The 19,389-nt window shown below is 37.2% G+C and overlaps 1 protein-coding gene across 1 annotated transcript; it reads right to left on the bottom strand.

The window, feature by feature from the left end:
• Positions 1–1,708: 1,708 nt before the first annotated feature.
• On the bottom strand, positions 1,709–19,214 carry FANCI (Fanconi anemia complementation group I). The gene is made up of 25 exons (XM_053751790.1): positions 18,999–19,214; positions 18,799–18,912; positions 18,549–18,721; positions 17,762–17,929; positions 17,466–17,576; positions 16,895–17,025; positions 16,519–16,718; positions 16,100–16,227; positions 15,688–15,902; positions 14,905–15,109; positions 14,273–14,443; positions 13,795–13,898; positions 13,104–13,258; positions 11,559–11,729; positions 10,014–10,202; positions 9,111–9,313; positions 7,928–8,113; positions 7,200–7,327; positions 6,031–6,224; positions 5,307–5,453; positions 4,851–5,040; positions 4,085–4,274; positions 3,148–3,340; positions 2,568–2,685; positions 1,709–1,933 (listed from the first exon to the last, which is right to left on the bottom strand). The coding sequence occupies exons 1-25, from the start codon at positions 19,095–19,097 to the stop codon at positions 1,824–1,826; spliced, it is 3,993 nt and encodes a 1,330-aa protein (XP_053607765.1). The 5' UTR covers positions 19,098–19,214; the 3' UTR covers positions 1,709–1,823.
• Between the last annotated feature and the right edge of the window lie 175 nt (positions 19,215–19,389).

The raw sequence follows: 19,389 nt of genomic DNA, 5'->3' as shown, positions 1-19,389 counted from the left end.
AAGAAAAGGAGGTAACACACGTGCTTACAAAAATGTAATATCGCAATCATCTAGGTATGTACCTACTATAAATCGAAAAGGCATTATACGCATTAATATTATGTACCTCCTTAATTCAAATTCCATTTTCTACTTACTAATAGAATTTCAGATGAAAATTGATACGATAAATCAAATTACCAATAATTCGAAATGAATGTAAACACATTTTCAACCAGCCACACAATGTAATAAGATACATAAGAATATCTCAATTCTCATAAACATCTTTGTATCAAAATTTCGTAGAAGGTACATTTCGGTGAAGATCGGTTATACTACTAAATGCCTGGCCTACATGAACTCTATACATGCTCCGTGCTGGACTACCAAGAAACCGACCACAATCGTTTTAAGTTACTTCGTTTTTATCTGTGATGTGAAGATTTTTTCTAAGTACTGTCTGCAGACCAAAAAGATTCTAAATTAGACACATTACTGATTCCATGGTAGATAAGTACCATGGATTCAATAAGTACTTACGAAGTACCTACTAATTCCATGGTAAGTACGTACTCCATCTAGTGATAGTCTGTCATGGATAAGTTATTTTAGTGGTGGCATCTCGCCCCCCAATACAAGCGTGCATGGGTTTAGTAAGTAGTACTTCCTACTTACTACAAAGTATTCCATGGATTTAGAAGGAGTACCTACTAATTCCATGATAGCGTGTTAGCCTTTTCAGAAGTTTCAAAAAATATTATGTTTTTATGTTACTTATCTCAACAAACTTTTTAAATTATATAAAACGCCGAAAAAAATTTTGCCGTACCCCGTTTTTCCCATCCCACTTAACAACAACAATAAATACTTCTCGACGATAGGACCACTGATAGGACACGTCAATCAGTATGAAACAGAATTCCTAGAATCAATATCACACTCAGTACGGCGAAGCGTGCCGTCGGTCGTCTCATTTCATTTTTTTATTCCCAGAAAATATAATAACATTTGCGCTGAAATGTGTTGCCTAGATTTATATTATTAGTAACGATGGGTATATGAAACAACCCATCCATGTAGAATATATGGATGGGTTGTTTGATTCATTAGGATTTAATTCTTTTCAAATCAAATTACCTATTATAATTTTCTTTTCTATAACACTATAATAATTCTAAAATATAAATATTATAAAAACAGTCCTCTGCCGCGTCTGTCTGTTCGCACTAAGCTCAAAAACTACTGCACGAATTTACATGCGGTTTTACCAATACTTAATGTAATTCGTGAGGAAGGTTTAGGTTATATATACTATTGTTTTCTCAGAGAGAACATCCGAGCCTGTGATCTGAGCGTTTTCAAAAACAACAAATAAATACCATATCTATGAGCGCGATATTTCGACGAAATAAAAAAAATCACAGAATCGTCTACAAAATCCATCAAATCATTGTCTAAAGAATCAGAGATGCAGAGCCTCTGCTCACTGTAGCGTAGTGGACCGGGGCAGTGGGGGATGAGCAGGGGTTGCCTCCCCCAATTATTACTTTTTAGGGGGGTACCGTAGCTCAACCTCTTTTCTATAGTTAATCCTTACATTAAAAAACGAAGTCGCGATAAACTTACAAACTACTGTACGGATTTTCACGCGGTTTTCACCAATAGATAGTGCGTTTCCTGAGGAAGATTTAGGTGAAGTACGACGGGCCGTGAGTAAAAAATATGATTGATTTGATATACCGATTTATTAATTTACATAAACGTAACAGTAATCTTACAAGTCGTAATCACATTTGTAACATTAATAAAAGGCGCTCTCACTTTCGGTTGGGTTCGCACATTTACGACACTCGACGTCTTTTTCTGTTATTTTTTTCGTCGTCACTCACTTCGGAACCACTGCCTCGAGCTAGGACTTCGGTTTCTGCGTCATTGATGTTTACTTGTTCTTCTGAAAACACCAAGACACATTATTTCTAGTTTTAATATAGTTTAGGTACTACTAAACAGGCAAATATTTTTTTAGACATTTGACAGACATTTTGCATACATGTTTAGTTTGGATGACAATGCTTAATGATAATCAAGACATGGTTGGCCAGGATCGGGCTTCAATTAGGAAACTATTCAGCGGTCATATTTTTTTTGTCACATGTTGTATGAAACAAGCAAGATCTATCTGACCACCATAAAAAATTGTGTTAAAAATTGTACTTTAATGCTTTGTGTATATTATTTGTATTATTAATGCTTTATTATAAATGCGAAAGTGAGTCGTTTGTTTGTTACGTGAAAAGATATGTAATCTTGGGAAATGGGGGAAATTTCGAGAGAATAAATATAATAATAAATAAATATATATATTAGGACAAATCACACAGATTGAACTAGCCCCAAAGAGAGTTCAAGACTTGTGTTAATACATCTTCAATTCAATGCTCATCTGTTTTCTTGCCGCTGTCCCTCCCCCCGCTCCATAGAGAACCTGAATGAGGCCAATGACAAGACAATTATTAAGACTACTAAATGATCTAAATTAATACAATTTGTCTACTAATTTCAACTCGAAAAGAAGAATTTCTGACCATTGTCGGAGGCGTCGTCTATCCTGTTCTCTATAGCATTGAGCGCCTCCTGCAGTACTGGAGCCTTTATCCTGAAGTCTCGCGCCGTGCCCAGAGACAGGTACTGCTGGTAATTGAGCTGCAATATGACGTGGGAAAATATCTGGGCTTAATTTCTGAAGTGCTTCGACTTTGGAAGATTTTTTTTAAATGGATTTGTTATACAAAACATGTCACACATGCCTTTTAACATATTGTTGAAAATAATAATTATTTTATGTTTGTTTCTCATTATTATTTTCATTGTTGTTACTCATTATTATTTATTATTTGTTTGTAACAACTTTATTGATGAAATAATACTAGTACAATGGCGGATATAGATATTTAAAGTCAACTAGTCTCAACTTTTCTCAGTGGTAAAGTGGATGATCTAACTTAACATCTTGTATAGGTATATAATGTATATCTTCATCGCAATATAATGCTTAGAGTCCGAGATATTGACAATAATATGTTATGAGCAGACGCACACGGGCGAAATCGCGGGCAAAACTTAGTTATAAAGTCCAGGGCCTATAATGAGACTGCAAAGTTTTACCTTCCCTTTGGCAGCTAACAAAATGACGTGTTTGCTGAACTGCTCACACTGCAGAACAAGCCGCGGTATGAGCTTAGTGTCTTTGAGCACTTTGCTCGCGGTCTGCTGTTGTTGCGACGCCTCCAGATAGGTTATGAGGTTGTCTGTCACAGATGATAACTTCTTGCCGCACAGTTTTAGTAGGCGCTCGAATCTGTTCAGAGATACAAGTCGAAGATTTTATTCAGAAATTAGACAAATTATATAGTTTAAAATGATATAGTACTAGCGACCCGTTCCGGCTTCAGTCCGGTAAAACCCTAATAAATATAGACCTAAATTAGACCTTCCTCTTTAATAACTGTATATAATAAAAAAACCTGCATCAAAATCCGTTGCGTAGCATCATATCATAGATAGGGACGAGACAGACAGCGGGAAGCGACTTTTATATTTTATACTATGTACTTTCTCACAAATCTATAAAATCCTAGTAATGTTTAATGCGAAAGTTTGTGAGAATGTATGTGTGTATGTTGGTTACTCTTTCGCGTAAATTCTACTGAACGGATTGTTATGAAATTTGGTGCACGGCTAGAAAATAATCTGGAATAACACATAGGGTACTTTTTAACCCGAAATTCCCACGGAAGCGAAGCCCAGTGGCGCAGCTAGTACTATATGCTACTAATTTGTTGATCTCGGTGGCGCAGTGGTAAAAGTGCTTGCCTCTGAACCGAGTAATCCGGGGTTTGATCCCCGGTCGGGTCATGATGGAAAATGATACTTTTCTGATTGGCCCGGGTCTCGGATGTTTATCTAAATGTGTATTTGTTATAAAATATTATCGTTTAGTTAGTATCTCATATCACAAGTCTCGAACTTACTTTGAGGCTAGCTCAATCTGTGTGATTTGTCCTAATATATTTATTTATTTATTTATATGCATATGTATTACCTGACCAACACGGCCATATCAACAGTGATACACTTAGCGAGCGTGGCCAGTACAGTGTACAGCTTCAAGGCGGTCGCCACAACCCTCTCGCTGCCGCTGCCGACGCTACACCTCAGTTTGCACACGCGAGTAGTCCAGGTTGTTAGTTGACATAGCTGGATTAGTATGCTTTTGTATAGCTCTTTTAGTTCTGCAACAAATTTAGCATATTATGTGTTATCTCTCTCATCCTCATACATCTCGGGGTCTGACAGACTTTGAGATTTTTTTTTTGGTCAGATGTCAAGGCTTCTTGTCCCTTAGTCGCCTCGTACTAAACCAAAGCATTTATACAGAAATTAGAGCTGCACGCACAGCCCTTTTTTCAGGTAAAATTTTATGTTATATCGAATACCATATAAAAAAAGAATATACAAACCATAATAAAAAATATTCTTATGTTACTCTAGTACGTTTCGTTTATATCTGTGCCAAATTTCATCAAAATCGGTTCGTACTTTTCGAGTTTATTCATTAAAAACAAAGGAACAAAAATACAATTTTTTTCTCTATATAATATTAGTATGGAGTAAGCATAGTAATTTCTTAAAAAGCTACAAACTACTGGCATTTCCTTACAATGTTGATCGCTATCAAGGCATACCTCTGCTTATTTGCTGGTTGTGATCTATAGTTATAATATTAATATAGAGTATGGATAGTAATTTCTTAAAAAGCTACAAACTACTGGCATTTCGGTACAATGTTGATAGCTATCATACCATACCTCTGCTTATTTGCTGGTTGTGATCGTACACTACACCGGAGAGATCTTTGGCGCGCAGTATGAGATGCTCGACGCACTGTAGCTGGTCGGCCAAGTGCGAACAAATGTACTGAAGCACTGTGTGTCCGGTTCTTGAGTCTATGCTCGGGAAGTCTGAGGTTTCCTCCCCACCGGCCGATGTGTCTTCTTCCTGTATTATATTTATTTATGTTAAAACTAACAGCTGCGCGAAAAATATCCTATGTCAAAATTGTAGTCAATTGGGGTTTGATTTTTGCAAAAAAGTACCCTATGTTTTATGTACCCCTTGAACTTGAGTCTTTAACTGTCTACGTACCAAATTTCATCACAATCGGTCCAGCGGTTTAGCCGTGAAAGACAGATAGACATTTATATAAATGCGAAAGTCCGTCTATCAGTATATTGATATGAATGATATATGTCTAAAACGCTCACATCGATCCTGGCCAAGCTGTGCGCCAGCTTCGCCAGCAGCGCGTGCAGCAGCGCGCGGCGCCCGGCGCGCAGCAGCGCCCGCGTCATGCGCAGGCTCGCCTCGGGGGTCTTGCTGCCGCGGACGTACTCTTCCAGCTTTATTGTGGCCTGTTGACGAAAATTCTCATTTAGAAAACTCTGCACTATACTGTTATTATTTTTAGAATGTGAATTCTCCACGACTATAAAAGGCGGTAGTAATGATAAACACGGACCTAAGTCAAGTTAGTATTATGATGGGGGGGAATGATCTATTCAATGATCCTTACTGTTCTACATGTGTTACTATCGGCTTTACGGCCTGGAATGCAACAGGGAAGACGCGAAAAAGAGAAAGAAGTAGAATTAAATATGAGTACTAACCCCACCAATGTCTGCGGAATGCAACCCCGGCACCATAAGACACACTTCGCCAAAGAGCAACGAATTTCCTCAATCCCATGTCATTATCCTCGACACACTTCTGAAGCTAGTATGAGAGCTTCATGCACCTTCTGGACGAAGCGCATAAAATGCTTATTATTCACGACCGGACTTCGCGACCTCACAACCTGGAGCGCAACCTCCAACAGGCGAAGATTAGAGAAAGAATTAGGATCATGAGTAGGTACTAACTCGACTGCGGACCCTGGGCTCCGACGGTCAACGGCTGAGGAAGGAACCGGCAAAACGCTAGAGTACTAACCCCACTAATTTCTGCGGAATGCAACCCCGGCACCATCAGACACACTTCAGCAATCTGTGCCAAAGCGGCCACAGATTTCTTCAGCCCCGTATCATTGTCCTCGACACTTTCTTCTGAAGCTAGTACGAGAGCATCGTGCACTTTCTCTAGTACCGACGCGACGCAGGACGAAGCTGTCGCTTCTGGCATCCCGGCTGTTGACGATAATAATTAATTATTCATACTAGCTAATAAAATATAAATAATAACACATAATACCTTATGTGTTATTCCAGGTTATTTTCTACCCGTGTGCCAAATTGCATAACAATCGGTCCAGTAGATAATGCGTGAAGAGGTAACAAAGAAACAAACAAAATCCTACAATTTATCTTCAAGGCAAGGTTATTAGGCATTATTTGAGCTTGCGTGTCATAACAACTTTGACCTCATCTCTGCTTCTCTTAAGAGGTCAAACACACTCAAATATCTAATAAAAATATATAGTGTTAGTATAATTAATTTAGTATATACACTCTATCTGTCTGACGAGAAAGTGGTAAAAAAAGACGAGGGCGCCGTCTCCTGTTGGCCTACAACACTATTTGTTTATCGACCAATCTTGAGCATTGCTTGTTTTGATGTACCCAAGTAGTCTTTAAGAGGTTTCGCGTTTGATACCAGTTGTAGTGTATGCCTATATTCACTTCCCCTCCACAACTATGATATAAGTCATAGCGCGGCGAGCAAGCGCTCAGTTGTTTACGAGACGGCGAGACGCACAGACGTTGGAGCATCAGTCATGTGGCTGTGATGTACAATTACGTGCGAGGGCGGGGCACGTAATCTCGCAAGTATACCACACCAGTGTATAACTGTATAATTTATATTGCAATGATAAAAAAATATAGTTCGTTCAAAATCCCTTTTCTACATTTTCATGACAGACTCATCATTAACAACCATTTCAAATCCCCACTACTGGGGTATTGGCCTTCCTTACGGATGGATAAGGACTTTGGGCCGTACACAAAACTAAGACGCGACTATACTATCCGAGCTAATATTATAAATGCGAAGATGCGTCTGTCTGTCAAGCTTTTAGTGTTAAACATCTGATTTTGATGAAATTTGGAATAGATAATTTGATTGATCCTAGGTCAAACATAAGCGGAGCTGCGTATACTTACTGATAGTAGGCAAGAAGCTCTCCACTCGCAGTGAGTGGTTCGGCGAGAGTAATATGTTCAGGCATGCTTTGAACAGATCGAGACATAGCAGCGTCGTTTGCTCGTCGAATGTGCACATATCTTGGTACCTGTGTACGAACTGAAATCAGTTGTTTCCAAAAACAAATTTCACAGAAATTATATGAACAATTTTGCTTTTTCAAGTGCGGAACCTTAAAAAATGACAAATATCTTTCACATATGTATACAAGAAATCCATTCAAATATTTAACATCCAATGTTTAAACATTTTCCATAGCCACGCAAGATTTCTTTTGAATGAAAAAAAAAATAACTTTTGATCACTAGTGGCAAATATACAGTCTTCACAGCTCTAGGTCATGATCAGTCGTCCCTTTCTCAGCTCAGCTCAGACCTTAGCTACCACATAATAATATGAATATACTCTTTTTGCCGCCTTATGATTGGCCGTCCCGGGTCCCCGGTCGGCCTTAGTGATTGGGTTGTATTTTGACATATTCGAAATTTGAAAACTCTTATCCGTCACTGACCAGCAGGCCTTCCGATGCAACTCAGTTCAATTTAGCTACCTAAAATGAATCGCATTCATACTAAAAATAAAGTCGATGGTAGAAATTAACCATGCAGATAGTTTAGGTCCTGAACTAGATGATGTCGAGAGATACATTAAGAACCGTCTGGCAATGTGTTTGGACAAGGTGAATGACCTGCAAAGACACTGGTTGTACACAATGGCGGCTATAGCGACAACGTGTGTGGCCACGTCGCGGCGCGCGAGGTCCGCCGCCAGCGCCGCCAGCGCGGACAGCGCGGAGCTGAGACAGAGCTGGTGCAGCTCCGGGCGGCCGCGGAGCTGGTCTCGCTGGTCTCGCCGGCTGCGCGGGCTCTCCGGGCTGGGGGTCAACCAAAAGGTAAATAAATTATTATTATTATTAATATGAACCTCTACGTGTTGGATCCATATCCCCACGCAACCCTCTCAAAGAACCGGACTTAGTGCCGTGAATTTTTAAAAGGAGAAACTAAATTCGGTTTCCATTTCTGTTATAAAATTATTTAAAATTGAGTTTATTTTAATAATTTTATTATTTTAAAATGAATTTTCCAACCAACTTTAAATCTTCGTATAATGATCCAGTAACATTATTACAGTCTATTAATCATCACAATGATCCTAGATATATCTATATTATCTAGAATATACATCTTTTTTTTCCATTTACTAAGCCCAAACACAAATTTTCTAGTTGGGCTTATATAAATATCATAAGTAATCCTGTATTATGTCAACATAACCACACTTATTTAAGTGTAATTTCTTTCCATATAAATAAATAAATATATTAGGACAAATCACACAGATTGAGCTAGCCCCAAAGTAAGTTCAAAACTTGTGTTATGGGATACTAACTCAACGATACTATATTTTATAACAAATACATATATAGATAAACATCCAAGCCCCGGGTCAATTAGAAAAAGATCATTTTCCATCATGTCCCGACCGGGGATCAAACCCGGGACCTCTCGGTTCAGTGGCAAGAACCTTACCACTACGCCACCGAGGTCGTCATAAGTATATTATATTATTATCACATATTAATTACTATAATAAATCACAGCATCTGTCCTGATATCTCATCAGTCGTCCTCTGAGATATAGATTCTATCTAGTTGAAGGTGGACTTCCTGTTGGTAGACGGGACGACGCATAATTTTAGAATTAAATGATAAATGTTACCATGTAATAAGTAGTTATTCTTTGGTAAATTGTTGGCAAATAAAGATAGATTTGATTTGATTATCTGACCTTGTCATCTGCCCTTTTTATCAGTTTTACCCGAGCAAAGCCGAGCAAAAGGAAATATATAAATATCCCAAATACGGAACCTGTACAACAACTGCACGAGCTTCAGGCACACGGGCAGCCGCCAGCCGCACGCCAGCGGCCTGAAGGGCCCCGCCCTATCCTTCACCATGTTGGACAATTTAGCTGGAGTCTTCCCTTTCTCCTTCTGAGACTTTTGACTCTTCTGAGTCTTTTGCGTTTCGTTTAGAGTCTTGTTGCCCTTCTTCGCGGATTTCGGTGACGTCTGGAAGGTTAATATTAATATTTATACCAGACTGATAATTAAAAATGCGAAAGTTTGTGGGAGTGTATGTGTGTTGTTACTCTTTCACGCGAATCTACTGGACGGACTGTTGTGAAATTTGGTATACGGGTAGAATATGACTTCCAAGTCCCGTGGGAATTTCGGGATAAAAGTACCCTATGTGTTATTCCAATAACACATAGGGTACTTTTATCCCGAAATTCCCACGGGAGCGAAGCCTCGGGGCGCAGCCAGTACTTTATAATTTAAAATATGACGTGAAGTCTGTTAAGGACTACTTTCTGAATATATCATAATCATCTCATTTAATAGCGAGGCTCTTGTCGGTGGAATTCCATTATTCTCTCTCTATAACTTCAATAAACCTTTTTAAAATTAGGTAATATAGGTATAATGTATAATACATGTTAAATATGTGTATATAACATATTTATTAATAAAATCTCACAAAACGTTTAAAAATTAAGGTGGAACAAACAAACTCACATACAAATATGAACCATGAAAACAAAACACTCCTTTTTTGGGCAGTCGTGTAAACTTCACTAACAGTCTGACAAATTTATGCCGACGACTGTGCGAAGTGAAGGCGAAAAAGTAAATAGACGGACCCTCGGATCTAAGAAAGAGAGAGAGTCTGTGTGAGAGAGAGAATGAGAGAGAGTATAATAAACCTCACCTTGGCCCGCTCCAACAGCTGGCTATGCGCCTTATACAGACTATACACGTTGTTCGCCACATCTGTACTGTTTGCGTTCCACTGCATCACCCTATGAGCTATGAGTGCCTCGTAACATTGTAGAATTTGTTGGACCTTTAGACTCTTGAACTTTGACTCCGGGGTTATGTCTGAGATACCTAGGTCCTCCTGGAAGGGAAAATTTAATTAAAATAGCTTAGTAGTATATGGCTGAAGAAGCAACCTGTAAATTAATAAGATGAGAGAGCTAAGTAGTATATTTATGAAATAATTAGATTATTGTCATTTAGATTTCACATTTTTAACTTTAATAGGGTAGTTTACAAGGTCAGAGAATTGTAAAAAATATGTATAATCTATGTAAAACAGATATATTTAGGATCATTGTGATAATTCATAAACTGTAACAATGCAGGTGGATCATTATACGAAGATTTAATCTTGGTTGGAAATTTCAATTTTCATATAAGTATGAAGTTATAAAAACAAACGACCATCATAAAAAACTAAAATTTTGTAACAGCTTTTATTAAGAAGTAATATTTAATGTAGCTACCGAACAAACATGTCTTTCTACGCGAACATTTTCGCACGTTGTGACGTCACTTGTTCGTGTCATTTAGTACGGAGCATTTGGACGAGTCAAAAAATGTGTGATTTTATTTTTGTCATATCTTTGAAAGTATTGTCATTATCACAGTATTTTTTTCACTAGTGTTTCTAATAATATAAGAGCCTTCGTATAGTGATCAAAACAAACATTTGTTAACTAGCCTATTGTATCTTACTTAATCCTAACCAGTATTATAAATGTGAAAGTGAGTTTGTCACCTCTTCACGCTTTATATACTCAACCAATCTTCTTGAAATTTTGTATACATGTAGCTTCAAATACGGAGGACATAGGGTACCTTTCATTGCGGAAAAAAACGGTATAGGTGTAAGGGGGGTAACTGTAAACTGCTCCAGTGGGAAAATATAGCGTGCGGAACAGCGGGCAAAAGCTAGTTCACATTATATCACAACACCCGTCCTGGGTACGTGTATGTTTGTAATATGTACTTTTAGTTTTGACGTTAGTGTTTGTGTATTTAAATTGATAAATAAATAAATAGTAAGGAATATAACGGATATGTATTTATTTCTTTTTTAGTGTATCATTGCTAACACTAGTGGCATTTTTATTCAAGTCGTCAAAAGGCATCTGATGTGACTTTTAATAACGTGACAGTGACGTGATTCGTCGGAAATTCACTCGGTAAAAGCTAACTATTATTAAGTTTGATATATCTTACTAATATTATAAATGCGAAAGTTTGTGAGGATGTGTGTATGTATATTTGTTACTCTTTCACGCAAAATCTTCTGGACCAATTGTTATGAAATTTAGTACACGAGTAGAATATAACCTGGAAGAATACATAGGGTACTTTATTCCGATATTCCCACGGGAGCGAAGCCCCGGGACGCAGCTAGTAAATAAATAAAGATAAAATTAATTAAGTCTGTATTTCTAGAACTCACCATATCAACACCACTGGTGAATAGCTCGTGTTTGTCAAGCAGATTCATTAGCTTCGTTTTAAGGAATATGGCGCTCGGCTCCCCGTTCTGACTGCCTAATATGTCTTCTAAATCCTCTTCCACTGGTTGCAGAAATTCTGCTATTACGTATAGAAGGTTTGCAATTGGCTCCTGGGAATTAATAACGCATAATAATTGTAACAACTTGGACATATTTACATTAACAATTAGTACATTTAGGTCAAAAAGAAATTAGGTCATTTAATGCCCAATGCTAATTTCTTTTTAATTTGAGGAATAGTTTAATTTTTGTTTTATTTTTTGTATCAATAATTAGCATTTAACACACTGTATTTTAGAGTCTGTTCAATAAATTTGTAATAGCTATGTATAGTGGAAATAGCTATTTGTAATAGTGGAAACTTGATTGATTTTTGTAATAGTTAAGTTAGATTTTATTGTTTTTCTATATAACTGTTTGTTTTCCAAATATAAATATATAAATAAATAATATAAACATTGTATGGGAGACATGGCATATGCAAAATCAAAATCAAAATCAAATCATTTATTCAGAAATTAGGCCTTCACAGGCACTTTTTCACGTCATAATCTAAATTAAATGATGTTTACCAAAGCTACAAACTACTAGCATTTCGGAACGACCACTGCTGAGAAGAAATGCCGAAAGAAACTCATTCAAACAGTGTTGGTCCCTATTATGCCAGAAGGGCTTACGATTTTTTAAATATAAATTTATGTATAATTTTTTATCAGTAATATAACATGTAAGTACATAATAAAGTACATGGTCAAATGCAAATTGCGAGGGAACTCCTCAACTGTTATAAAATTAGATGACCTCGGTGGCGCAGTGGTAAAGTTCTTGCTACTGAACTGAGCGGTCCCGGTTTCGATCCCCGGTCGGCTCATGATGGAAAATGATCTTTTTCTGATTGGCCCGGGTATTGGATGTTTATCTATATATGTATTTGTTATAAAATATTATAGTATCGTTGAGTTAGTATCCCATAAAACAAGTCTTGAACTTACTTTGGGGCTATCTCAATCTGTGTGATTTGTCCCAATATATTTATTATTTATTTATTTAAAATTTCATACATAGCTTTAGTTTCGATGGCAAGCGCTATTATGATTGGTGCACTCAGAATCGTCTACCGACGAAAGAACTCAACGATTGAGTGATACATAATATTACTAATATTATGCCAAAGTTTGTGAGGTTGTGTGTATGTTACTCTTTCACACAAAATCCACCGGATGGGAGCGAAGCCCCGCGGTGCAGCTAGTAATAAATAATAATGTCTTTCTTCACAAGAACTTCTTCTATATTAACTAATTCTATAGCTAATTTGCACACGTTAGATTAATAAGGGATTGGAAACCCTGTGAAGTCTAGTCGCTGAATGAGTCTAGTCTAGTCCCTGAATGAGTCTAGAGAAGAGTCTAGTCTAGTCCCAAAAAAAACTTATGCCAAAAAATTAAATGTCATTTGCGTAAGAAAAGAACTTAAACATTACTTACTACTAATAAAGCCGAAGTGGCATTGATCTGTATACATTTCTCCCACTTCAATGTACCCTCTCCGTCCTCAGGCAGATACTTCTGGAGCTGTTCATATAACAGCTCCAGTATTACGTCGTGAAGCACTGTCTTTTCTTTCACGCAGTCGTAAATTTCTGAAATTAATTTTCTTTATTTTATTTATTTCGGATAACAAGTTTATTTGTTAGACAAAATAAAAAACCATCGACATTAAATATTCATTTCGCTACAACTTTTGAACAGCTGAACCGATTTTGATGAAACATATCTAAGAAACACCACATAAAAATTAGCTATCAAATAGAAAAAACCGCATCCAAATCGGATCACCCGTTAATGAGCTACGGTGCCACGTACACAGACAGACACACGTAGCGGTTTCTTTTTGCGTGAGTCGGGGGTTAAAAAGGTAGCAAAAAAAGTAGCTATGCTATTTATAAATCTTCATTTATAAATAAACTTCTCACAGGAAAAGTTATTTTTTCTCGGGGGAATAGTGTCCTATGTCCTGCACTGTGCATCCTACTAATATTGTAAATCCGAAAGTTTATGAGGATATATGTTTATTACTCTTTCACGCAAAATCTACTGGAGGGATTGTTATGAAATTTAGTACACGGGTAGAATATAACCTAGAATAACACAGGGTTATAGTATAGGTAATACTCACTGGTATACAAGAGCTGTTTGACCGTGGCGTCTTGCCCCAGACAACGGCGTAATATCGAGATCACTTCCAAACACATGGCTTCGTTGCGGACGCGAGACGTCACACTGGAATTACGGCCACTTTATTAGCTTTTTTAGTCTGTGGTCCAGTAGTTAAGATGACGTGAGTTGTTTTAGTACTAAAATTTATAATAATGACGTACCACAAGGGACTATTTTGGGACCGCAGAAATGTTTACTAATATTTAAACTTTTCTTTTACAATTTTGAACAATTAAATTTTAAAAATGTTTCAATGAAATGATTTATTATGTAACCCGAGCGAAGCCGGGACGGGCCGTTAGTACGTTATTAAATATACTATTTTGTTAATTTCGTATCTCATAACACAAGTTTTAAACTTTATTCGGGGCTAACTGTATATGCGTATTTTGTCCATATATATGTATTTATTATTTATTTATTGATTCTGCACTTACGCGCCATGTTGAGTGGCGTGCAGATCAACACAGATCTGAGTTAGGTAGGAGTGTGAGCTATAGTGGTCGCTGTGGGCGCTCTGGCTGCTGCTGAACGTGGAACTGTTCAGTCGCACGTGGCGCAGCACGCTGAGGAACCCCGACAGCGCCAGGCAGCGGTGGTTCGGGTCCCTGGAAGAATGGGGGTCGTCTATTAATCACATGCTTGAAAATGGGATGGGAGAGAGGTTCGGCAAAAATCACGAATCACAAATAGTAAGATACCACGTGAATTAATTTTTTCGTCAAACGTGTGATTCGTAAACCGATTTTTTTTAAATATGTATTTTAAAGACAATCCTTACTCCACTGCCTCGTCAGTCTGTCTGTTCGCGATAAACTCAAAAACTGATTCATGTATTTTCATGCGGTTTTCACCAATAGATAGTGTAATTCCAAAGGAAGGTTTAATTGTATAATTTATTATGTTTTAAGCCGGGACTGTCAAATCATATTTTTTTCGTAAAACGCGTGTAAACTGAAAAGCGGCGTGTTCTGTGATATATTGTTTTATTTGAAATATTTAAGTTTTTTTGTATGTACTGAAAAATATACGAGATTTTTTTTGTCTTAAATCTCTCTTTTGCCCCTACCTGGAATATAATCCCTTCCTGCATACCATCACGATAGTGTCCCTGGTCCTAGTACTGAAGTTGATCAGCGGATGTACCGCGTCTAAAACAGCTGCCGCGGATTTATAATCCGTTGGAGAAGGCTGGCAGCATTCCAATATGGCTGCCAATTCCGTGCAACGCTCAACAGATACTGGGGTCAACTTGCAGAGGACGTGGAGGCAATCTAGAAAATATGATAAAATCTTAAACAAACCTCATTAAATTATTGTATTATATTGTAAAATGTATTATAAAATGTTTTTAAATTTGTAAATTCGCATATTTAAATTCAAATACAGAAGAGGTCTCCATAAACTATTTCATATAAAAATGTGCGATTCTGTTTCTATTTTTGATTTCAAACATACAACGTCCCTACTCCTTTGGAGTTTGGAACACGGAAAACAAAAACGACATGATCAAATTCTTATGTGCATGTCACGTAAGAATTTGAATTTCGAGAAAAATACGAACAGAATTCTATATTTCAAATAACTTACCTAATTCCATTGTGACCCTGATTTTTAATTTGAAATTTCGAATTCAAACGCGTTCCCATTTTGTAATTCGTTTTCTTTTTAATTTTCTTCCATGGATTTAGTAAGTACGGAGTACCTACTAATTCCATGTTTTCTTCATAGAAAAGAAGGATCATCAATATAACATGGTTAGATTTTTTTTAAATCGAAGCCAGGCTCCATCTCTCGAGGCGTGTAGTATCTCTACCCTTATTATCTTAAAAATTCACCTAAATATACTTACCAGCGTACTGCCTCAGCTGACACCCTCCAGCCAGGCGGTCAGCTAACAAACTCAATATATGCGACGCCGTTTCAGGCTGGGACTTGGAAAGTCGCACCAAAATCAATTTCCCGTGCGACCAACAAGATGGCGCCACAGGTTTAAGTCGGGACACAGAGAGAAGGGAAAATGCGAGGTTGATCAGACCCATAACGGTTAACTCCCGGTGGTTGGCGCTGGAAATAAAAAAAAATAATAATAAAATACACCAAGTATTTTACGTATATTGCTGGTTTTTATCGTGGTTTATAAAAAGTTTTGCAATTTAAGCTAAAATACGTCTTGTCTCTTTCTGTCAATGTCAAATATTGTAAAGTGCGATAGTGACAAAACATATTTCAGCTTAAGTTTTTTATAAATAAGTAAGAAATACCTCTCAGTAGTAAGCACTTTGAGCACACTAGCGACATCTACATCCGGCGGCAGCACCGAGCGCACCCAACAGGACTCTTTGCTGCGCAGCTCGTCCTGGATCCGCTGCTCTATGGCCGATTTTATCACCTAAAATAAAAGATATACATCAATAATAATAGAAATACGATATCTTTGAAGATCGATAGAAATACGATATATTGCCATTGCAATACTTGCAATACCAAATAGCATGGTCAACTTAGGTTAATTAAACAGTGTTGCCATTTAATTCTTTTACTTTCAAGACAGACTCTATTTACTTTTTAATTATTTCATCATTAAAATCGGTCCACACCATAAAAAGTTGGAAATAAATTACGAAAATCAAAAGTTTTTTGTTGTCCTGTAAACCCATGCCTACGGTTAAAATCAACTTACATCCAAACAAACAGATCTGAAGTCCGCTCCCTTGTCAGACAAGGCCAGCGCCACATCGAGCAGGAAGGGCGCCCGCAACAGCTGCGTCCGGGGCCACAGCCGAAGCTGCTTCCGGACCACTTCCGGTTCCGCCGCGCCCTGCGTCACGTGGTACAGGATGGTGGATAGACAGCGGCTTAGTTCCGCTGCACTGTGGGGCACTGGAGTATAATAGGACTATTTTAACATATGAATTTTACGGTTAAAGTGTAATATATAAGTATCCTATGAAAACCTATTAATATTATCACAACTAATAATTACACTATTAACCGCCTCACATCAACACTCGCCGTAACAAAAGCCGCGGTCAAATGCTAGTAAATAAATATGTTACCAATATCATCAATGTCCATGGTGGTAGACTCTGAGTCCTGCGGCGGAGGCTCCAGCTTGCTGTACAGTCTCGCGCCGAAGTAGCGGCTCAGGTGGGCCAGCACTATCTCCACGTTGTGGACCTTGCATAGCCTGGATGAGTTTTATTTATGTCATTTAATATGATAGAAGACGACCGCATCAATAGACTAAAAAATACATCCGGTAGTTTTCGTTCCGGACTGTAGGTTCCACTGCTAATTTCCACTAATGGGTCTATCAGGATTATCAAATACTGCTGGATCCACTGCATTATAATAGTGGGGCTATTAGGATGTGTAAATACTTATGTCTCCACTTCTGATGTTCAGATACTGGCCATTCAGTTTATTGTGTGCATACAGACCACAGATATATGTCTTGTCATAGACATATTGTCTGTAGTGACCACTGGCCTATAAAATTATAAGAAAAATTCCTTTTTGCAAAAAATTAAACCGAAAACAAATGAGGATGAAATGTGAGATTTAAATGTGTATATTTGACATTGTAACTTGAATTTTTTAATATAAGTGAACAATGCCTTGACTTACTTGAGCAGTTGATGTACTAGAGGAGGTAAGGTATCAGGAGGCACATCCATGATGTATGAACACAGTTTGTTGACTGCTTGCTTGTGGTCATTACGGGTAAGCTGCATATCTCTGAAATGTGCATAAATTTTGGATAACTTTACAACTTTTATACTACAGCAGGCCAAAAACGAAAAGAAACGTTATAAATTACGTTTTTAACGCGAACCCTAAATGTGAATACGCAAGGATGAGAGATAAACTCTGTAAATTTTTTAATTTTTTTTTCTAAAAAAAAAAGTTAAATAAACACTCACTTGAACATAGCAGCAAGTTGTACCAACTGCTTCTCCTTCCACCGACACTGACACAAAGTGTGGATACACTGCTCTTTATATTCACTGACTGTTAGCTCTGTGCCGCAGTGTTTTATTGTGGACTGTGAGGACAGACCTGTGAGGCATTCCGGCAGGACATCTCTCCAACTGTAACATCCTACTATGGTAATATTACAATGATGAGAATGCTAATGAACAAGTTAAAAAGGGATGATTATCCCTAACATTAGTATAAGTTTACTTTTATGTAGTATTTCCATATTTGTGTATATGCTCATAATGAGCATGTGTGTGTTTGAGTCATCCAAATGAAGCATTATTCTATTCTAATGAGAAGTGGGGGATAACATTAAAAAAAAACAAAAACTTAAAACTCTTTTCTTTAAAAGAGTTGCTTTCAACAAACCTCGGGAGACCATTAGGGAATAGGTTATCTAGCAGAAACATGGGTGGATGATATCAGGAAGCATGTCAGCCCCTGAATGAGGAAGGGTAATGTAAGAGGCCAAACAAGGAAGTAGCACATGCTGCAATGTTGATGAAGATATAGCAATTACCAAAAATATTTAACAATCTATCAGAAAACAAACTTAATTATATTAACCAAATAGAATTGTTTTTACCATACTATTTGGTTTTTTAAACACCCAGTGTTGCCAGCCAAGAGGGCACAGTTCCTTCATTTATTTTCTTTGTTATACCTATAGAGAAACTTTCCTCAAGTTTACTATGAAGCACATATATGAAAAAAAATTGCTATTCTTACATCATGTTAACATCTCCATCGTCCACAATAGACTGCACACTGTCATTGCACCATCTGACCAGGTCCTCTGCTGGCATCCGTGGCAGCTCGAGACAGAGGCGGCTTATAACATCTCCGCAGTGACTCAGAGATGTTGACTCTTTTCTCATAGTCTGTAGAACTATATCTACTATCTGCAATTCCAAATAGGCAACTAAAGTATACTAAAATACAAGGGTGGGAATAAAATAATTGAAAAAAGAAACATTACCTTTACTTTGTACCTAAGAGATGTTGAGGGGTTATCAGGTATTCCATTGAATAAACAATCCAAAATATTTGCTCCATCACTACTCACAATGCGCCTAGGTAATAACTTCAATATCTGTAACAAAATTTTGTAATTACTGTATAGTATAGATATATAACTAAATTATTGGTACCTAACAAAATAAAAAGTTTTTGCCTGACCTGTTCAAGATTCAGTTTGCAATATTCACGTAATTCATCACGTCTGCTATTTGCATGACCCAATTCTTTGAGTTTTATGAAAATCTTATTAATATCCATAGTTTTATCAACAGAATTTATGAATTTTTTAACTTTTTTTTACCAAACAATCATTCAACAACAAAGCCAATTCCCCGTCCGAGCCGCGTAAATTCAAACTGACTTTGACTAGACTTGACAGTTGTGACAGTGACATAACTAAGTGATTTACAAAATCCCTGAAACAAAACATTGAAATATAATCATTATATTTTAGTTTATCGAATAAATAAATGAAAAAGAAAACAAAAATAATGAATAGTCTTCTTTATATTGCCATAACCAAATAAATATCAGAAATTTTGTTATGGCA

Source organism: Plodia interpunctella, chromosome 11, assembly GCF_027563975.2.
Source record: "Plodia interpunctella isolate USDA-ARS_2022_Savannah chromosome 11, ilPloInte3.2, whole genome shotgun sequence".
Lineage (NCBI taxonomy): Eukaryota > Metazoa > Arthropoda > Insecta > Lepidoptera > Pyralidae > Plodia > Plodia interpunctella.
Note: the sequence above shows the minus strand (reverse complement) of the source record. Positions and strands in the feature narration are given on the sequence as shown.

Coding starts and splice junctions, on each gene's coding strand:
- FANCI (XM_053751790.1), bottom strand. CDS start 19,097: ATGGATATTAATAAGATTTTCATAAAACTCAAAGAATTGGGTCATGCA. Junction 18,722..18,798: donor CTCTTAGGTACAAAGTAAAG/GTAATGTTTCTT, acceptor TTGGAATTGCAG/ATAGTAGATATAGTTCTACA. Junction 16,228..16,518: donor TCAGATCTGTTTGTTTGGAT/GTAAGTTGATTT, acceptor CTTTTATTTTAG/GTGATAAAATCGGCCATAGA.